Raw genomic sequence first — 18,241 nt, forward strand, 5'->3', positions numbered from 1 at the left:
TTCCTTTCTTTGAGGTTGTTAATAGTCATAAAGAAAGGCACATAACCGTGATATGTAACAAATATTGTGCCTTGTGAGTCTGACAGTATACGTCATAATTTCATCATACTCAAATGCATATCTCTGAGTCTCAGTGTTTTCTTTGATAAACTGTTACATAAATGGCTATTTCAGTACTCTCAGTGATAAGCACATTAAATGGTATCATGCATGTGAAATCCCTGGCCCAAATACATTAAATGGGATCATGCATGTGAAATCCCTGGCCCAAATACATTAAATGGGATCATGCATGTGAAATCCCTGGTAGCCATTATAAAGACAGATAAAAAGTACTGCACTGTAATTTAGAACGTTTATGAACAGCTATACTTGACTTTCCTCCTACTATGCTATATAGTATCTCACACAGAATTTTATGTGAATCTCCATAAAACGTTAATAAGAGCTCATTTTTAGTGAGGACTTACGATAGGCCAGCACATTCCAGCAATGACTTCTAAGTGTTTTACATATATTAACGCATTTAAGTCTCACAGAAATTTTACTCATGCACTCATTTTACAGATGAGAAAACAGAATCTTAGAGAAGTTGTATAAATTACCTCCAGTGACAGAAACACACTAATAAACTGATGAAGTCTTCCATTTGCTACCAGTGTGACCCAGGCAGCCTAGCTGCGTGGCCTGTGCTCTGAATACCATCTTTCTAGCCACTGCTGGGGTGGGCACAGACCCAGTCGAGAACGTAGTGGAAACTAACTTTCTTGAGAGTTTGCTGAATGATTGCTGGCTCACACAGGTAAATTGGATTTAGAGTAAACATATAAAGTAGGGGCAAGTGAAAGGGGCATGTGTATTGATTGGAGTCCGATAGTCCTGTCTGCTACTTAACTTCATCATCGGCCCAGTGGAGATGCCAACACCCATCCCGCCAGGTTCTCGTGAGCAGCAGAGGTGGAGGTACCCCGCTTTGGGTTGTCTGTGGTCGTAGGACTTTGAGTGGTGCAATGGGAATGACAGCCTGGGGCTCTTGAAAGCTCCTTCATGCCCTTTCACTCATTCTAAGTATTGGATCTTTTTACCAAATGAATTTTCAATTATGGAGGACGAGATTTAGCTCAAGGGAATCATCACGTGAGGAAAGTAGACTCACAAAAAAATCGCTGGATCCCTTTCTCTGCCCTGTAAATCACAAAGTCATTGGTGCATCATTTCAACAGAATTATAAATGGTCTGTCACCCAACCTCCTAACTTTGGCCTCCTGTCAGGAAGGGTGGGGAGGGTGACTCCATCACATCGTTCACTAATAGTCTTAGTTTTTTCCCCCCACATAATAATATGCTTTGATAAACCAATCCCCCAAGGCAATAAACATGTTTGGTAAATAGGATTTGTCTTTAGCATCGTGTACAAAAACACTGGATTGGGCTCAGGAGGCCAACCCTTTTATTCTCACACCATCACTCAACATTGTATGACCTTGGATAAGTTCATTTGCCTCTTTGAGACTCTGCAAAAATGAAGAGCTTCTGCTTGCAGCTGTGATCTTTGCTCTGCTTCTGTAGTTCAGTGATTATTCTGCCTCAGACAGTCTATTGACCTATGTATCGTGTATATGAGGCAGAGTTCAGGGGGTCCTAAATTCATCGTAGAGAAAAAGGGCATGCTTAGATGGGAAAACTGAGACTTCTCCACATGATAAAAATCACCAGTGCCGAACCCTCTCTCTGGCTCAGATTAGTTTTAAGTTACTGAGCTGGAACTGGAAAATCAGGCTTTTCATGTCCTAATTATTTGTTCTCTTTGAAGTCGCACTGCTACCGATTTGATAGAAATGGAAACTACGGATCAAAGCCGTAGAGTTGATCGTCTTTGTGAGTAGGACATGAACCCATTTCCAAAGAAGCACGCCTGCATTTTTCTGCCCCAAAGATTTTTTGTAGTGTGTGGTTTTTCAAGCAAAATATATTGATTGCAATTTTCACTATAATCATACTTTTGGGGGAGGGGAGGTTTCTAATGCTGTTTTCAAGAAGTAGATTTTTTAATTTTTATTGAATTTATTGACATCGGTTGATAAAATTATATAGGTTTCAAGTGAACAATTCTATAACACACCATCTGTATGTTGTATGGTGTGCTCACCACCCCAAGTCAAGTCTCCTTCCATTGCATTCACCCTCTTCTACCTCCCCACACCCTGTCTTCCCTCTGGCAATCACCATAGTGTTGTCTGTGTCTATGAGTTTTGTCTTTTGCTTAATGCCTTCCCTTTTTTACCCGGAACCCCCCAGAACCCCCTTGCAGAACCTCCTCCCCTCTGACAGCTGTCAGTCTGTCCTCTGTCTATGAATCTGCTTCGATTTTGCTATGGCCATATCACCCTGAATGTATCCAATCCTGTGTAATGCTAACTTCAATTTAACATTGAAAAATGAAAGGATCACAGAGAAGGCAAATTTGGATTATGCTGGCAAACTATTTTGTGGCATGCTTTTATCGCTTAAACATGCATGATAGTATAAGTAGATACTTCCTCATAGGATGTAGAGCTTTACCATCTGCCCCCATCGTGAGAGTGGGCTAGATTAGTAACTTACTTCTAAAGACAAGACTAGGGAGAAGGAAAAATGAGTGACTTCACAGTAGAAACACCTGGAAAGCACTACATCCACCAAGTGATGGTTAGTATCACTAGTGAGGTCATATGGATACTGTGTAGCCCCTGGTGGGATGTCCTGAAAATCCCACTTTACTTCTGTGATCTGTGTCCATCCCCAAAACACATAACCCCAGTCTGAACAAGGAAAAACATTAGAAAAACCCAGATTGGGTTTTTTTTCCACAGGATAGTCGTCCAGCAGCCTTTAAAACTACCAAGGAAAAGGTGAAGGGGTTAAGTAAAAGAATGTATCACAGCCAGAGAATATCGTGTGGTGGTAGCCACAGGGAGAGGGGGATGAGGGCAAGTGGAAGTGGGCAAAGGGGCGGGGTGGGGGGAGTGGAAAGAAACTTTGCTTGGGGGGGATGGGTGCAGGATGTCGGGTGCAGGTGAGGTTTTATTGAGCTGTACAATTGTAACCTGTTTGGTTTTGTGAACTAATGTCACCCCAATTAAAAAACTTTCAAGGACGTGAAAAACTCAGAAACTGTCTAAAGCAGAGGAGACTGAGGAGACGTGAGAAATCCAGGCATTAGGGTATCTGGGTCGAGAAGGTATAAATGGAAAAACTGAAATCTAAATAAAGTCTAGGGTGTAGTTTATAGCGATGGACTAATGTTGGCTTCTTAGCTTTGACAAATATACCTCGACAATGTTAATGGCGATGGAGGGAATTGGGTAAGAGGGGTATGTGGGAACGCTCTGTATTATCTCTGAAAATTTTCTAGAAATTTAAAATGTTGTGGTATAGAAAGCTTATTTAAAAAAATATTTTATAAACAATTTACCATAGAATTAAACACTTGTCTGTCTTGTTAGTAGATATGCAGTATTCCAGAACATTCATTAAAGATGATTGTTCCTAACACAGAGGCTGGCAGTACTAAGTGCTAATTAAAAGTTAGATCTGTAACGGGGGGAAGAAGGGGAAGCAGTAAGTCCAGGAACATGACCAGGACTCCTGGGCACAAGCAATGGAGGGGCCTGACTGTGGGAGCTGGGGGGGAGCAGGGGGGGAGCAGCAGGGGAGCAGCAGGGGAAAGGCAGGACAACTGTAATTGAACAACAATTAAAAAAATAATAAAATAAATTGTCATTTAAGAAAAATAAAGGCCATGTTAAGTGTAAAAAAAGTTAGATTTGTTGTTACTGCTGTTACTCTTTTGATTAAAATTCCTATGTAAATCCTGAAACCTCCCCTATGTAGTATCCTCGTCCATGCCGTTTCTTTCCTGTTTTTATTCCTGTTTTTATTTCCTGTACGCATAGCGGTCATGCGACCTGGCTTTAGAATTTGCTTTACGATTTGAAGGCGGGGGTGTCCGGGCCGGCTGAGAGGAGAAAGGTCATTGCCGTTCTGGTTCTGTTTCAGTGCCATCCCAGTGGCTGCCTGATAGACCTCTGCCTCCAGATGGGAGTGATCATGTTTTTGAAGCAAATATGGAACAACTTCATGGAGCTGGGATACCCGTGAGCACTCTCTTTGTAAAATTGCCTTTTATGTAGTTGCTCAGAGGACAGATAGAAGGAGTGTGAATATTCTTAAGAATTTGGGCTTGGCAGTCAGGTGAGGGTCCAGTTCTCGCTCTGCTCCTCACCAAAGATGTGACCGTGCATGTGGGAATAACATTTTCTGATACTCGGTTTTCATATTTGTGTAAGGGGATCAGCAGCTATATCCACTGCAAGAACAGCTGTAAGGACTGAAAGAAAAAATAGATGTAGAGTAACTGGTACTCTGTTCAACACATTAAGATACTTGTTTTTCTGAAAATATTATTGATAGTACATGTTCTTGAGGATAAAAATAACTTTCTGATTTATTTTCACTATCCAATTCCAAAACTGTTGTTATTGACTGTAGACTCCATTTCCACTCCCCCCCCCCCGACAAAAAAGAATAAAACAAAGATAAAGTCAGGGATGGAAGAGGTTTGTACTCCATGTTACACACACACACACACACAACACACAAATCATTAGAACAAGACGGTTGTGATAACATCAAATCAATACCACTCTTTTGTCCCTTAGATGAGTTTTAACTGTCCGTGAAAAGCTGACATGAAAGGATGCTGAATCCCCACTTTTACATCTGTTAAATAGAGTATCCTTCAAAATATAGTAAAATGCAATGTATTTTAAACACTTTGGTATGGAAGCTTTGGGGCCTCATCCAGGTTACAGACACAACTATTCAGAGGAATTTCCTGACTATGGGGAAGAACTGGTGAGTTGATAGATGATTTAAATAGTTTAGGATTAGTCATCAAGTTTTACCATGATTTTTTTCTCCCTGCTGACCCACAAATGGCACTGGGACATTTCTCAGCAGAGACTTTGTGGGTGGAGAGGGGACATGAATCCTGAAATCTGCCATTAATTATTATGTTAAATCACAAGCAGTCTTAGTATGAAAGCACCGAGACCTTGTTCAAATTCTTTCTCTACTCCTTGCGAAAAGATGCCTATATTTTACTTGGCCTCACTGAGACATTATTACTTTTATTTGTAAAGTAAGGGATNTAAAATTTTCTGATACTCGGTTTTCATATTTGTGTAAGGGGATCAGCAGCTATATCCACTGCAAGAACAGCTGTAAGGACTGAAAGAAAAAATAGATGTAGAATAACTGGTACTCTGTTCAACACATTAAGATACTTGTTTTTCTTAAAATATTATTGATAGTACATGTTCTTGGGGATAAAAATAACTTTCTGATTTATTTGCGCTATCCAATTCCAAAACTGTTGTTATTGACTATAGACTCCATTTCCACTCCCCCCTCGACAAAAAAGAATAAAACAAAGATAAAGTCAGGGATGGAAGAGGTTTGTACTCCATGTTACACACACACACACACAACACACAAATCATTAGAACAAGACGGTTGTGATAATATCAAATCAATACCACTCTTTTGTCCCTTAGATGAGTTTTAACTGTTCATGAAAAGCTGACATGAAAGGATGCTGAATCCCCACTTTTACATCTGTTAAATAGGGTATCCTTCAAAATATAGTAAAATGCAATGTATTTTAAAAACTTTGGTATGGAAGCTTTGGGGCCTCATCCAGGTTACAGACACAACTATTCAGAGGAATTTCCTGACTATGGGGAAGAACTGGTGAGTTGATAGATGATTTAAATAGTTTAGGATTAGTCATCAAGTTTTACCATGATTTTTTTTCTCCCTGCTGGCCCACAAATGGCACTGGGACATTTCTCAGCAGAGACCTTGTGGGTGGAGAGGGGACAAGAATCCTGAAATCTGCCATTAATTATTATGTTAAATCACAATCAGTCTTAGTATGAAAGCACCAAGACCTTGTTCAAATTCTTTCTCTACTCCTTGCGAAAAGATGCCTATATTTTACTTGGCCTCACTGAGGCATTATTACTTTTATTTGTAAAGTAAGGGATTAATAAAGATTAATTGAGATGAGCATATGCTCATTCACCTTTGATAAATGACAGCACCCTTTTATGAAGAGATTTTTATACAGATCTTCAATATTCACACCGGATTAAAATGAATCTTTTCTAAATGAAGAGGGAATAGAGGATGGAGGATTTGGAAGCCAAGTTATTCCTCATTCCCCTTCTTATCCTTGGCTCATCTCTTTGAAACATAAGGTTGGGGGAAATATTAGTTTAAAATACCTGAGAAAATGAGCTATTAAGTGCTTAGCACAGGGATTGACATGCTGTGAGCATTTCATAAGCACCATCAAGATAGTGGAGTAGTTATATATTAGGAATAATTCTTTTGTTACGATTTTCTTGGACTTCTGTACACACCATGCACTTTGGACAGCACACTTTTAGCATGGCCTTGCCCAGTGGTCAACCTGGATTATGCATATCGAATACCCAAGGGACCATGGCAAAGGACATCCTATAGGTGTTTGTCCAACAGTTGGGCAAAGGCATTGTTGAAAATAGTCTAGCAAGGGTAGGCCAGTCACTAAAGCAACGATTTTCAAACTTATGAACCATAGCTCTTTTCCTTCCAAGTAACATCTTAAGCAGAACTGAAATAAATGGAAAAGAAGCAAGCAAACCTGCCTCAGATACAACTTCCATCCTCTTTATTATCTCCACGGGGCCCCAGAGGCAGCCTCCATGGGACACACATTGATATACTGCCTGATACATTGGTCTGTCTCGGGTTCTTTTAACTCCCACCGAAGTTCTAGGTCCACAGTTCATTGAAATTGAGAGTTGTGTACTGTTCACTGAATCCTGTGAAACTTCCCTCATTCTAGAAATACTTTGCATCTAACTCAAAATAATTCATTGCCCACAACTCCATAATGTGTATATACTGGGATATTTCTGAGTCATATAATTTCAAGACTGCCCCCCTGGGCTAGGGAAAGAGTGCTGTGACTTTCTTTCCAAGTCTGAGAAATGAACTCAAAGACAAGTCCATTGCCTGCAAATTATCATTCACTGTAATAGTAGAAAGTAATCACAGATGATCAAACCCCTCAAATCAAGTGAAATGACTTGCTAAAACTCACACACTTAGTGCATTGCAAGTTGGGGACTAGAAACTACGTGCCTTAAAACCTCATGTAGGTCTCACTGTCTTAATGTGGAACCGGATTATTCACGTTCAGAAAGCATAGCCCAGAAACTTTGGGTTATGGAAATTGAAGGGTGCAGATGCGATCTCAACAACAGGCAGCAGAGGAGTTCAAGTATTTATGTAGATGGAGTGTGGGAAGCAATTGTAGTAACAGATGTCTGTCTAATCAATATCAGGAAGTGTCTAAGTGTGGGGGGATCGATTCCTAGATAAATATGCTGATGCTTGTAGGATCTGGGGGAGTTCTGGAAGGCTGAGGTCTTTCCTCCCAGGCTAAACTTGAAAGACGAGACCATATGAATACCTTCCGTTTCCACGAATGCTTAGTGTAGTCCCGGGGGTAGTTGACGTTAATACACTATAAATTGTTCCCCAGGTACTTAAATAAGAGCTCAAAGGCCCTTTGTCTGCTTGGTGGTGTAGGTTGATCCAGAACTGGTGGTCACGACATAAAATCAAGCGGGGAATACAAGATGCGTCTATACCTCAGTGGGAAAATGATTGGAATCTGCAGCCCATGAATATTCATGGACTGATGGATGAATATTTAGAAATGGGTAAGGAGAGATCCTTCTGCAGAAGTATTTGGCCTTCTTGTTACTATTTTTCTATTTTATGTAGTGTTTGGTTGAAGAGAAAAATCATCTCTCTCCTTTCTAAGCCAAACATTCTAACATGCATTGACACCTTTTTCTCAACAGACTAAAGGTATTAAAGCATTGTCCTTAGAAGTCTGCCACATTTTGTCCTCAGAATATTTGTCAGCCATAATAAAGTAATAATTCTTCCTCACAATAAATTGTTGCACAGACCTATTCTGAGTCCTGGCTTCTTCAAGAAGCATACTTACTTACATTAGGAAAATAAAGATTTACATTCCAATTGTTAAAATCACAATGTGTTATTGTAACATTTGCTCTTTCTCTGGGCTTCAGTTTTCTTATCTTTAAACTAGAGAGGACAAGATTGGGTCTCTGGGGTCCCTTCTAGAGATAAGCATTTTTCAAGGCTCGCTCTTTGATTTCGTCTTCTTTTGTTTTAACTCCTCCTATAAGCTGCATGGTACACCGGTGGAAAAAACATAGACTTTCGGTCTATTGAGCTGAGTTTGAATGCAGGTTTTAATATTTTTTAGCTATCTGCCTTTTACTGAACACATACAAGCTATAGTTTTCTCAACTCTGAAGTGGGATAAACATATTTACCTTGTAGGGATGTTGAAAAGATTAAGGGCAATTTACATAAATCACTTAATATCACACAATGAAGGCATTCGATAAATGATACTGTTTCTATTACTGATTTTCTAATGTTCTCCCTTTACAGTTTTGCAGTTTGGTTTTACCACCATATTTGTTGCGGCTTTTCCTCTGGCCCCTCTTTTGGCTTTGTTAAACAATATCATCGAAATCAGGCTCGATGCATACAAATTTGTCACCCAGTGGCGGAGGCCTCTGCCAGCCCGAGCAACTGACATAGGTAAGATTCAGAAATTAAATGGTTTTGACATTGCTAAAGCCAAGAAGTGGCCAGGTCTTATATAATACCATGCAGGTTTCTATGGCTGGGGCTCCCTTCCAGCCATAACAAAACCGAGCAGTTTTTAGTTGAAAGGGAGAAAGAAGGAGAGAGAGAGAGAGGAGAAATAAAAAAGAAGGAAGGAAGGGAGGGAGGGAGAGAGGAAGGGAAGGATATGGTAAGAGAGATGAAGTAAAGAAAAAGGAAGGAAAGAAAGGAAGAAAAGAAAGAGAGAGAAAGGAAAACTGGGTTGAGAGTAGTTTCATACTAAAAATGCTATTTCATAAACCTGTTTGTAACTACAAGGGATCTCACATACATCTTTCTATGTTAATAAATATAGCTCTGCCTCATTCTTCTATTTTTTAATTTAATTTTTATTGTATTTTTTCCACTACCAAGTAGTCCCCTTATACCTCTTCTCCGACAATCACCACACTATTGGCCATGCCCATGAGTCCTTTTTCCTTCTTGCTCAATCCCTTCACTCTGTCACCCCCTCCCGCCACTAATCATTATTGTTCTCTCCATCTATGAGTCTGTCTCCATTTTTCTTGTTAGTTCAGTTTGTTCATTAGATTCTATATATGAATAAAATCATATGGTACTTGTCTTTCTCTGACTGGCTTATTTCACTTAGTATAATGTTCTTCAGCTCCATCCATACTGTCACAAAGAGTAAAATTTTCTTCTTTTTTACACACAATGGAATATAAGTAGTATTCCATTGGGTAAACAGAGTTCTATTATATGTTGTATGACAGTTTAAAAAATCAGCCACCTGCTTAGAGATGTTCAGATGGCTTTAGCTCTTGCTATCTTAAACAACACAGAGGTGGACATCTTCATGTATACTTTGTCTTATTCTTTTCCCAAGGTGAATTGCCAGAGTGCAAGTCCTGTGTCAAAGAGCATGAACAGTTAAACTTTTGATAATTTGTTAACACATTCTCTAGAGATGCTGCGCCAATGTATTCCCCCACCATAGTGAATAGATGCTCATTTATCCATTTTCTCAACACCTCNAAGAGGGGAGGGAGGGAAGGGAGGGAAGGGAGGAAGGAAGAAAAGAAAGAAAGAAAAGGAAAACTGGGTTGAGAGTAGTTTCATACTAAAAATGCTATTTCATAAACCTGTTTGTAACTACAAGGGATCTCACATACATCTTTCTATGTTAATAAATATAGCTCTTCCTCATTCTTCTATTTTTTAATTTAATTTTTATTGTAGTTTTTCCACTACCAAGTAGTCCCCTTATACCTCTTCTCCGACAATCACCACACTATTGGCCATGCCCATGAGTCCTTTTTCCTTCTTGCTCAATCCCCTCACTCTCTCACCCCCTCCCGCCACTAATCACTATTGTTCTCTCCATCTATGAGTCTGTCCCCATTTTTCTTGTTAGTTCAGTTTGTTCATTAGATTCTATATATGAATAAAATCATATGGTACTTGTCTTTCTCTGACTGGCTTATTTCACTTAGTATAATGTTCTTCAGCTCCATCCATACTGTCACAAAGAGTAAAATTTTCTTCTTTTTTACACACAATGGAATATAAGTAGTATTCCATTGGGTAAACAGAGTTCTATTATATGTTGTATGACAGTTTAAAAAATCAGCCACCTGCTTAGAGATGTTCAGATGGCTTTAGCTCTTGCTATCTTAAACAACACAGAGGTGGACATCTTCATGTATACTTTGTCTTATTCTTTTCCCAAGGTGAATTGCCAGAGTGCAAGTCCTGTGTCAAAGAGCATGAACAGTTAAACTTTTGATAATTTGTTAGCACATTCTCTAGAGATGCTGCGCCAATGTATTCCCCCACCATAGTGAATAGATGCTCATTTATCCATTTTCTCAACACCTCCAGCTGTAATCAGGTTTTTGTCATTCCATCCTCAATTATAAGAGGAAGAAAAATAATATGTTAGATTTACTTGCATTTATTATAACTATGACGTCAATACATTTGTATCTCTCTTTACTAATTGTGCTTATGATCTTTGGTCATTATACCTGACTTGTTGATCTTTATCTCATATCAAAAATGCTAGCCTGTGAGATGAATGTGAGCATTTTCAAATGCTGGTTTATAATTTTTATGTATCATCATGCATAAGGTTTTAAAGTATATACACAGTCAAATTGGTATATCTCCCTTATAGTTGTTATTATTTGTGACATTCTTTAAAAAGGTCCTTTAGAACTCAAGATTTTTCACCCATTGTTTTAATTGTTTTGTATTTTAGCTACATATGTTATTTGCCTTTTGTTTGTTGGAATTTTATGATTTTATTTAAAGTGTTGATCTGTCTGAAATTTGCTATTAATAAAGGCATTAAAACTGAGATTCAGCTTTTTTTAATGGATAGCCAATTTTCCTAAAATCATTAAACAACACATATCTTTTAAACTGGTTTGAATTATCTCTATTTTCTTATACCAAATTCTCCATAAACTTATGTATTTTACTAGAACCTCCATTTGTACATTGATCTGACTACTTATTCTTGGCATAATGTTTTAATAAACTGAAGTTTTGTAATAGAAATTCAACACATATGGAAAAGCAAATTCTTGCATTCTTTCCTTGTTTGGCTACTATTGCAAAGTTACTTTCCCAATTGACATTAGTCTTATGTATATTCAACTACCATAAAAGTCTGTTTACAATGTATTGGTCTGTAGAGATTTAATGCCATTCACTTGATTTCCCATTTATTGAAACAACTAATATTCATTATGTTAACTTCCTGTTATTTAACTTGGATGTGTTTATAATTCTATTATTAAAATTATGTAAGCACACTAAAGAAAATCTAAAAAATAACTCAGAGGAGAAAAACAAAATTCTAATTTTAGCTTTAGTGTTTATTGCACTTTCCAATGCATAGATTACTATTTTTTAAATTTTGCTAGGCTGTCTTGCTCAAACCAGATGACAGGAAGGTATAAAAATAATTAATGACCCCCCCTTTTACCTTTCCCTTCTACTTAAGGAATTCAGTGAAATCAATCAGACATTTATTCTTTGTCAATGTTTTTTTTTGCTCATGCAAATACATAAAAAATATTTATGGGCATATATTGGGCTCTGCTTTTTTTCTTCATGAACATCCTCCTGCTCAAAACATAGTGGTGTGATTCATTGAAATAGAGTAATAATATTCATAATATGAATGACATAAATTTTATAGAAATATCATTTCCCAATCATAAACAGGAATAAACATACATACATATGGCTATAGATAAATATGTATAAATATAGATATAGATATTAATATTATATGTATTATATATCACCTATCCACATATACAGATTGTAGTATGATCCCAATATCAGATTAATTATCACAAACTTTGTAGCAAGTCATACTTTAAACAACTGTCTAAAACAGTTCCTGTTTCCTCAATCCCTAAATAACACTGGACGGTATAAGAATCTCAAATCTTCGACAATTCCATAATTTTTTAAAAATCTTATTTTTTGAAGCACATTTCTCTGCATATTAGTGATTGAAAACTTTTTAATATATGTATTGGTTATTCATACCAAATTGCTTATTTGGATTATTTGCTCATTTTTCTCTTGGATGGTTTGCTTTATTAAAATTTTACGGTATTTTTGTATAATCATAACAAATAATAACCCTTTTTCTATTTTATATGAAGCAAGTATTTTCTCCTTGGCTATTGTTTTCTTTTGACTAAATAGTGTGACTTTTGTGAAAATAAATGTTAAATTTGATATATTTAAATATTGTATTTTTTATGCACTCTGATTTCTTGGTAATACAACTTTTCCAACCAAGGAATTGTTATTTTTTTTTCTTTACAGCACAGTGTAGATACATTATAAAGATTCTGAAAATAAACAAGGTGGGAAGGGATTCAGGGGAAAGTTACCAATCTATACAATTATCCTTAGCACTTTGAGTATTTTTTCTAGAGTTTTTTTACTTTTATATCAATATTTTAAAGCAAAATTTAGTCCTATTTAAGACATAGTTTTGACCACAATCAATGGCGTACTGATTGATGTACAATGTGCAATTTCTAAAGCTTTATTTGTGTGTGACTCTTTGATGCCAGGTTGCCCTCTTAAGAAGCAGAAATGTCCACTAGTAATTTGCAGGTCTTAATATCAAACTAGGTTTATTTTCTTGTATTTTGCCTTAAAAAGTACTTGGCATAGTGAGTACGTATATTTCAGACTTTACCCAACGATGTACAACTAACTAGATCATTTTGCTTGTTATTTTTATTAATTCAGCAAGTAGTAGTTAGGCTTCGAAGCAGCTGTTCCAAGTCTCATTATTACAGACATAAACCAATTCCTAGGGGTATTTTAATGTTCAAAACTTTCAAGACAGAGGTCTACCTTTCCCCTGTGAAAAAGCACTCAATATCTGTTTTGTCTGTAGTGAGAGACTGTACCAAGAAATTAAATAATAGAACTGTGATTCCAACATAACTATAACATTCTTTTCAAAATAAGATTGAGGAGAGGGTTTTCTTTTTCTATGTTATTCACTATCTTTAATCTTTATTCCACTAGGTATATGGTATGGAATTCTTGAAGGAATCGGCATATTGGCTGTGATCACCAATGCATTTGTCATTGCTATTACATCTGATTACATCCCTCGTTTTGTCTATGAGTACAAATATGGCCCCTGTGCAAGACATTTCAGCTATGGTGAAAAGTAAGGTTGAAATGCACACATTTTTATGATATATTTTATGTTTGTTATTGAAACGAGAACCTATTGGGAAGTTTTGTTCTGTGACAATTAAGGGCAGTGTTTTCGACCATTGTATTTATAATGTGTATATTGAAGAAACCAAGCAGGCTAAAAAGGAAAATGGTGTTTTACAGTAAACAGCTTTAGAGTCTCTCCATGTTTTCACTTAAAATGTATCACTGACATCAAAATGTTTTTAAAAATGTTATAAGTCACATTTAGAACTGGAAAAGACCTCAGAAATCATCCGGTGTAATCTTTTGACTATGCAGATGGGAAAATTGGGGCCACACTGGGTAATGAAATTGCTGAAGTGAATAAAGCTAGTTGGTGGGGGCATACAGACTAGGAAGGACTTGTCAGCTCTATGATGAGAGATTTTTCTAAAGGAATTTACAGCGATCTGGCCTGTGCATTGTAGAATATTTAGCAGCAACTTTGGTCCTAGACCAGTACAGTACCAATAGCAACCTCCCTACTCCCCGAGTTGTGAGAACCAAAAATGTTTCCAGACATTGCCAGATGTCCCCTGAGGGACAAAATCACCCAGCTTAGAACCATGGCTTCAGGGACTATGAGATATTTCAGATTTTTTCTTCTTGAATGCTGGTATTAGGGAAGAATGCAAGAGAGACTGGAGCTGGGGAACAGAGAGAAATTGGAATTTCAGCTGGAGATTAGCCTTTGATGTAGAAGTCGTACTAGAAGATAAAGCAGTGATAAGAGAAGCTCTTTCTCCTTCTTCCTTCAGGAGAAGTTCTGGGAATGTGTCTTATCTAGAGTCAGGATATGTGTCCCAACAGGCCGAGCCCTGGTTTAGGATGAAATCAGCCCTTAGGTCTGCTGATGAACTGATGTTTTCTTAGAACACTGAGATGCCTTTCTGAACATAAATGTTTCAGTTTTTCAAAAAGAGGTAATAAAGGCACGAGAATTTTTTTTAATATAATTTTTATTTAATTCTTGTTCAAGTACAGGTTTCTGTCTTATATTCCCAACCCTGCCCACTCCCCACCCCATGCTCCCCGCCTCCCTCCCCTTTCCACCCCCCACCCTTAGTTATTGTCCATGTGTCCTTTATACTTGTTCATGTGAATTTTTTTTATATTATAGAGTCTTTTCAAGGGATTTTAACTACTGTTTACTCAAAGAAACATCAATCTGGACCCATGATTAAGAAATGATATCTGAAGTAACATTTTCTGTACTCTGAAACACTATATAAAGTGCTCTTATTATTAGTAGTGAAAAATCAAAAAACCCTTTTTTTTCTTAATTCATAATGATCTAGAAACAGATTCCAAGGGTTTAAAATATGTAGACATGTTTACAGCCCACTTCCTTAGAAGCTGGTGTCTTTACTGCCACCTAGAGGCAAAGAAAATTAAATTGGTTGGGTACTTTCAGGACCTACCTTTCAGGTGGAGATAGCACCTGACCCTTTCTCCAAGTTGAATGACTAGGGATGTAGAATAATTTCAAGAGCTGCGAAGGGCTTATGTGAAGTTGCAAGCACACATACATGGGATCAACTTCCTATTTCATTTTTCAAGGTGTGCTTAGCAGATAAATTGGAGTAGAGTCATTCAGATTGCACATTTTCAAGGGCAGGTGATAAAAGCGTAAGAGAGTGATGAAAAGGAGGGTGCTGGCAAGAAAACAGTCGAGATGGTGAATTATGAGGTCTGGAACAGGAAAGGGAGTGAAGCCAGTGTGGCCGTGTAATGAAGAATTAAGGGTTTAAAATGAGGTAGATGGGCACTTCAACCCAGGTACTATCAACTGTTTACCCTGGGGCAGTGGTTCTCAATGTTTGTTCTGCAGGTATCTTTCAGGGTCCATGAGGCCAATACCACTTTGATAAGAATACAAACACAGAACTTCTTTGTTCACCACACTAACATTTGCACTGATGGTGAAAAAGCTGTGGGGGTACATTTTTCTGGTGACTTTGCTTAACCCAAGGCAGTGATACCAAAGAACACTGGGACTGACAGTATTTCTCATCACTATACAGTTACCATTTTAAAAGTGCTAGTAAGACATTGCAGAATGTCCTTGATGACACAGTAATACTTACTAATTTCAGCAAGTCTCTGCTCTTGAATACATGCCTTTTCGATACTCTATATGACAAAATGCATAGTGTGCATAAAGCACTTCTGTAATGTATCAAAGTGTGATGTTCATCTCAAAGGAAAAAGGCGGTATGTGCTTGTTGGAGCTGCAGACCCACCAAGCTGTTTTCTCATGGAATGAGGATGGCCAGCCGGTGTTTATTCAGACTTGGGTTTTTAGCAGACACACTTTTCTAAAATGCGCATAACTATCTTATCATTTTACAGAAACAATGGGCATTATTTGTTACTATGAATAAAGTTTAAAATTCAAAGTGAGAATTAGAATTTTAAATAATTTTTATGTACCACTGTGAGCTACAAAGCTTTCCAGAACTTATAGATTTTTTTCTAATAACAATCAATGGTAATATTAATGTTAGTGATGTTTCATACCCTGTAGTGAAGATACATCAATGTTTGGAAGATCTGTATAATTGAGGGAACCTGTATTTTTCAAATGACCCATATTTGATGTTACAAAATCACTTACGGGTGAAAAAATAAATTAAAAGTTCAAGATAGAACTATGTATTTTTACATAATTACATAAGAAAACTCTACTGATATGTTTAGATTCCACTTGCAACTAAACTGTAAGAAATGACCAGATGCAGAACTTTGGTGGAATAACAAAAAAAAAAAAATGTCAACAACTATCTGAAATATTATTAAAATAATCCTCCTTTTTCCAGCCATCTATATTTTTGAGGACAGATTCTGTACTTAACTCTTTAAGCCAAATAACATATTGCAACAGATTTAATGAAAACTAAATGAGATGTGGGAATCTAGTTGTCTTCTAAATATTAAGATGAGCATCAGAGGAATTTGCAAATATGTAAAACAATGTCACTTTACAGTTTTTCTTTGGGGAAATATAGCTATTTTTAAATGTGTTATTTCAATTAATTTATAATGGATTTGATAGTTACTTTGAAATTAGTTATTAGAGAAATGTTTTATAAATTTCTCAGTTTTCATTTCTAATGTGTTAAATATCAGTAGATATACCCCTAAAAAAAGGTCTTTGAGACTTTATGTTTAAAAATATAAGAGTTGCCTGAAATAAAAAATTTTAAGAATTATAGGCCTAGAGAAAGTTACTTAGTTTCTGTAAAACTTAGTTCTTCAATGTACATGATGGAGATTAAACAGTTATTGTAAAAAAAACCTGATCACAACTTAATATATAACGACCAAGGTAGGGATTTTTGCATGTGCTGTTCACTGTTGAATACCAAGATTCTAAAATTTTTCCAACAAATTGAGGTTTTCAATAAATATATATTGAGTAATTAATAAATATATCACAAATAAAAGTGTTCATTGACTGGTTGCTTAATTATGATTAAGCAAATAATACCATGCCTGTTTATAAAACATTTATAGGGGTTTAATCCATGGGAAGTAATTACCAATACCTAGTATATAATAAACACTTAATAAATATAAACCAAATGAATGTGTAAGATGGAAACTATTGGGAAAAAATGGGCCCTGGCTGGTGTAGCTCAGTGGATTGAGGGTGGGCCTGCGAAGCACACGATCACAGTTCGATTCCCAGTCAGGGCACATGCCTGGGTTGCAGGCCAGTTTCCAGCAGGGGACTCATGAGAGGCAACCATACATTGATGCTTCTCTCCCTCTCTCCTCCCTTCCCCTCTAAAGATAAATAAATAAAAATTTTTAAAAATGGCAGACAAGAGTCTGACTCATTAAATACAGGTGTAATGGGAGTTAGGGAATAGAATCAGAGTGCTGGGATGCTAAGAGTTTATAATTAGAATGAAAGAAATGGTGGTACTTACCAAATCTTGTCATCTGTAATAAAGAAGTTGGGCTTGAAATTTATGAATCTCTGAATTACATGACGCTTTTCTTTTCTTCTAGTTGTTTAAAGGGATATGTCAACAATAGCCTCTCCTTCTTTGACCTGAGTGAGCTTGGTATGGGAAAATCGGGCTATTGCAGGTACTGGCTTACAAATTATAGGTATCTTTTCTTCTTGTCTTCATCATTCCATCTCCTTTCTCTCCATAATAACAAGCCCATTTAAACTGTCATTTTGGAGTTCTGGCAAGTCGAGAATATTTGGGGCCTCCACACTTTGATCCCTGTTCTTCAAAATTGTGTTTGTTTGTTTTGTTGTGGATTTTAGGTACCGAGACTACAGAAGTCCCCCTTGGAGTTCCAAACCCTATGAGTTCACCTTACAATACTGGCATATCCTCGCAGCCCGGCTGGCCTTCATTATCGTGTTTGAGGTTAGTCACAGACTGATAAAGTAACTATATGTAAATGCTTTTTCAGCTGATATATTAGTTGCCTCTTTGAAGTAAGTTCATCACAGACTTTCCAAAAAGGACTTGACTATTTCCCAGTACAAAGTTCACATACAATGAAATCACTCTAATGAGTGCAAAACAGCAATAGCTGAAAATGTAGGAAAGTAGGTCTGTGGGTGGGTATTTGCACCAGGAAAAGTAGGGTAAAAACCTACTTACAGCTGAATGGAAAGCTTCGTTTTGAGCCTCCTAATAACCAAATTTTAAAAGAAAAAGTTGTTTTTTTCATCTGATAAAACAATTCAGAT

At 37.0% G+C, this 18,241-nt stretch overlaps 1 protein-coding gene across 3 annotated transcripts in view; it reads left to right on the forward strand.

Annotated features, from left to right (window-relative positions):
* The window catches only part of ANO3 (anoctamin 3), a 292,127-nt gene that overhangs the window by 269,535 nt on the left and 4,351 nt on the right, over positions 1-18,241 (forward strand). For all 3 annotated transcript variants that reach the window (XM_037040409.1, XM_037040410.1, XM_037040411.1), the window contains 6 exons: positions 4,039-4,136; positions 7,684-7,817; positions 8,587-8,739; positions 13,342-13,489; positions 17,539-17,619; positions 17,807-17,912. In XM_037040409.1, coding sequence (XP_036896304.1) covers positions 4,039-4,136; positions 7,684-7,817; positions 8,587-8,739; positions 13,342-13,489; positions 17,539-17,619; positions 17,807-17,912 — 720 coding nt within the window. The remainder of the gene's footprint in view (positions 1-4,038; positions 4,137-7,683; positions 7,818-8,586; positions 8,740-13,341; positions 13,490-17,538; positions 17,620-17,806; positions 17,913-18,241) is intronic.

The sequence above is a fragment of the Sturnira hondurensis genome, unplaced genomic scaffold (genome assembly GCF_014824575.4).
Source record: "Sturnira hondurensis isolate 20B ecotype Veracruz unplaced genomic scaffold, ASM1482457v3 Scaffold0002638, whole genome shotgun sequence".
Taxonomy (NCBI): Eukaryota; Metazoa; Chordata; class Mammalia; order Chiroptera; family Phyllostomidae; genus Sturnira; species Sturnira hondurensis.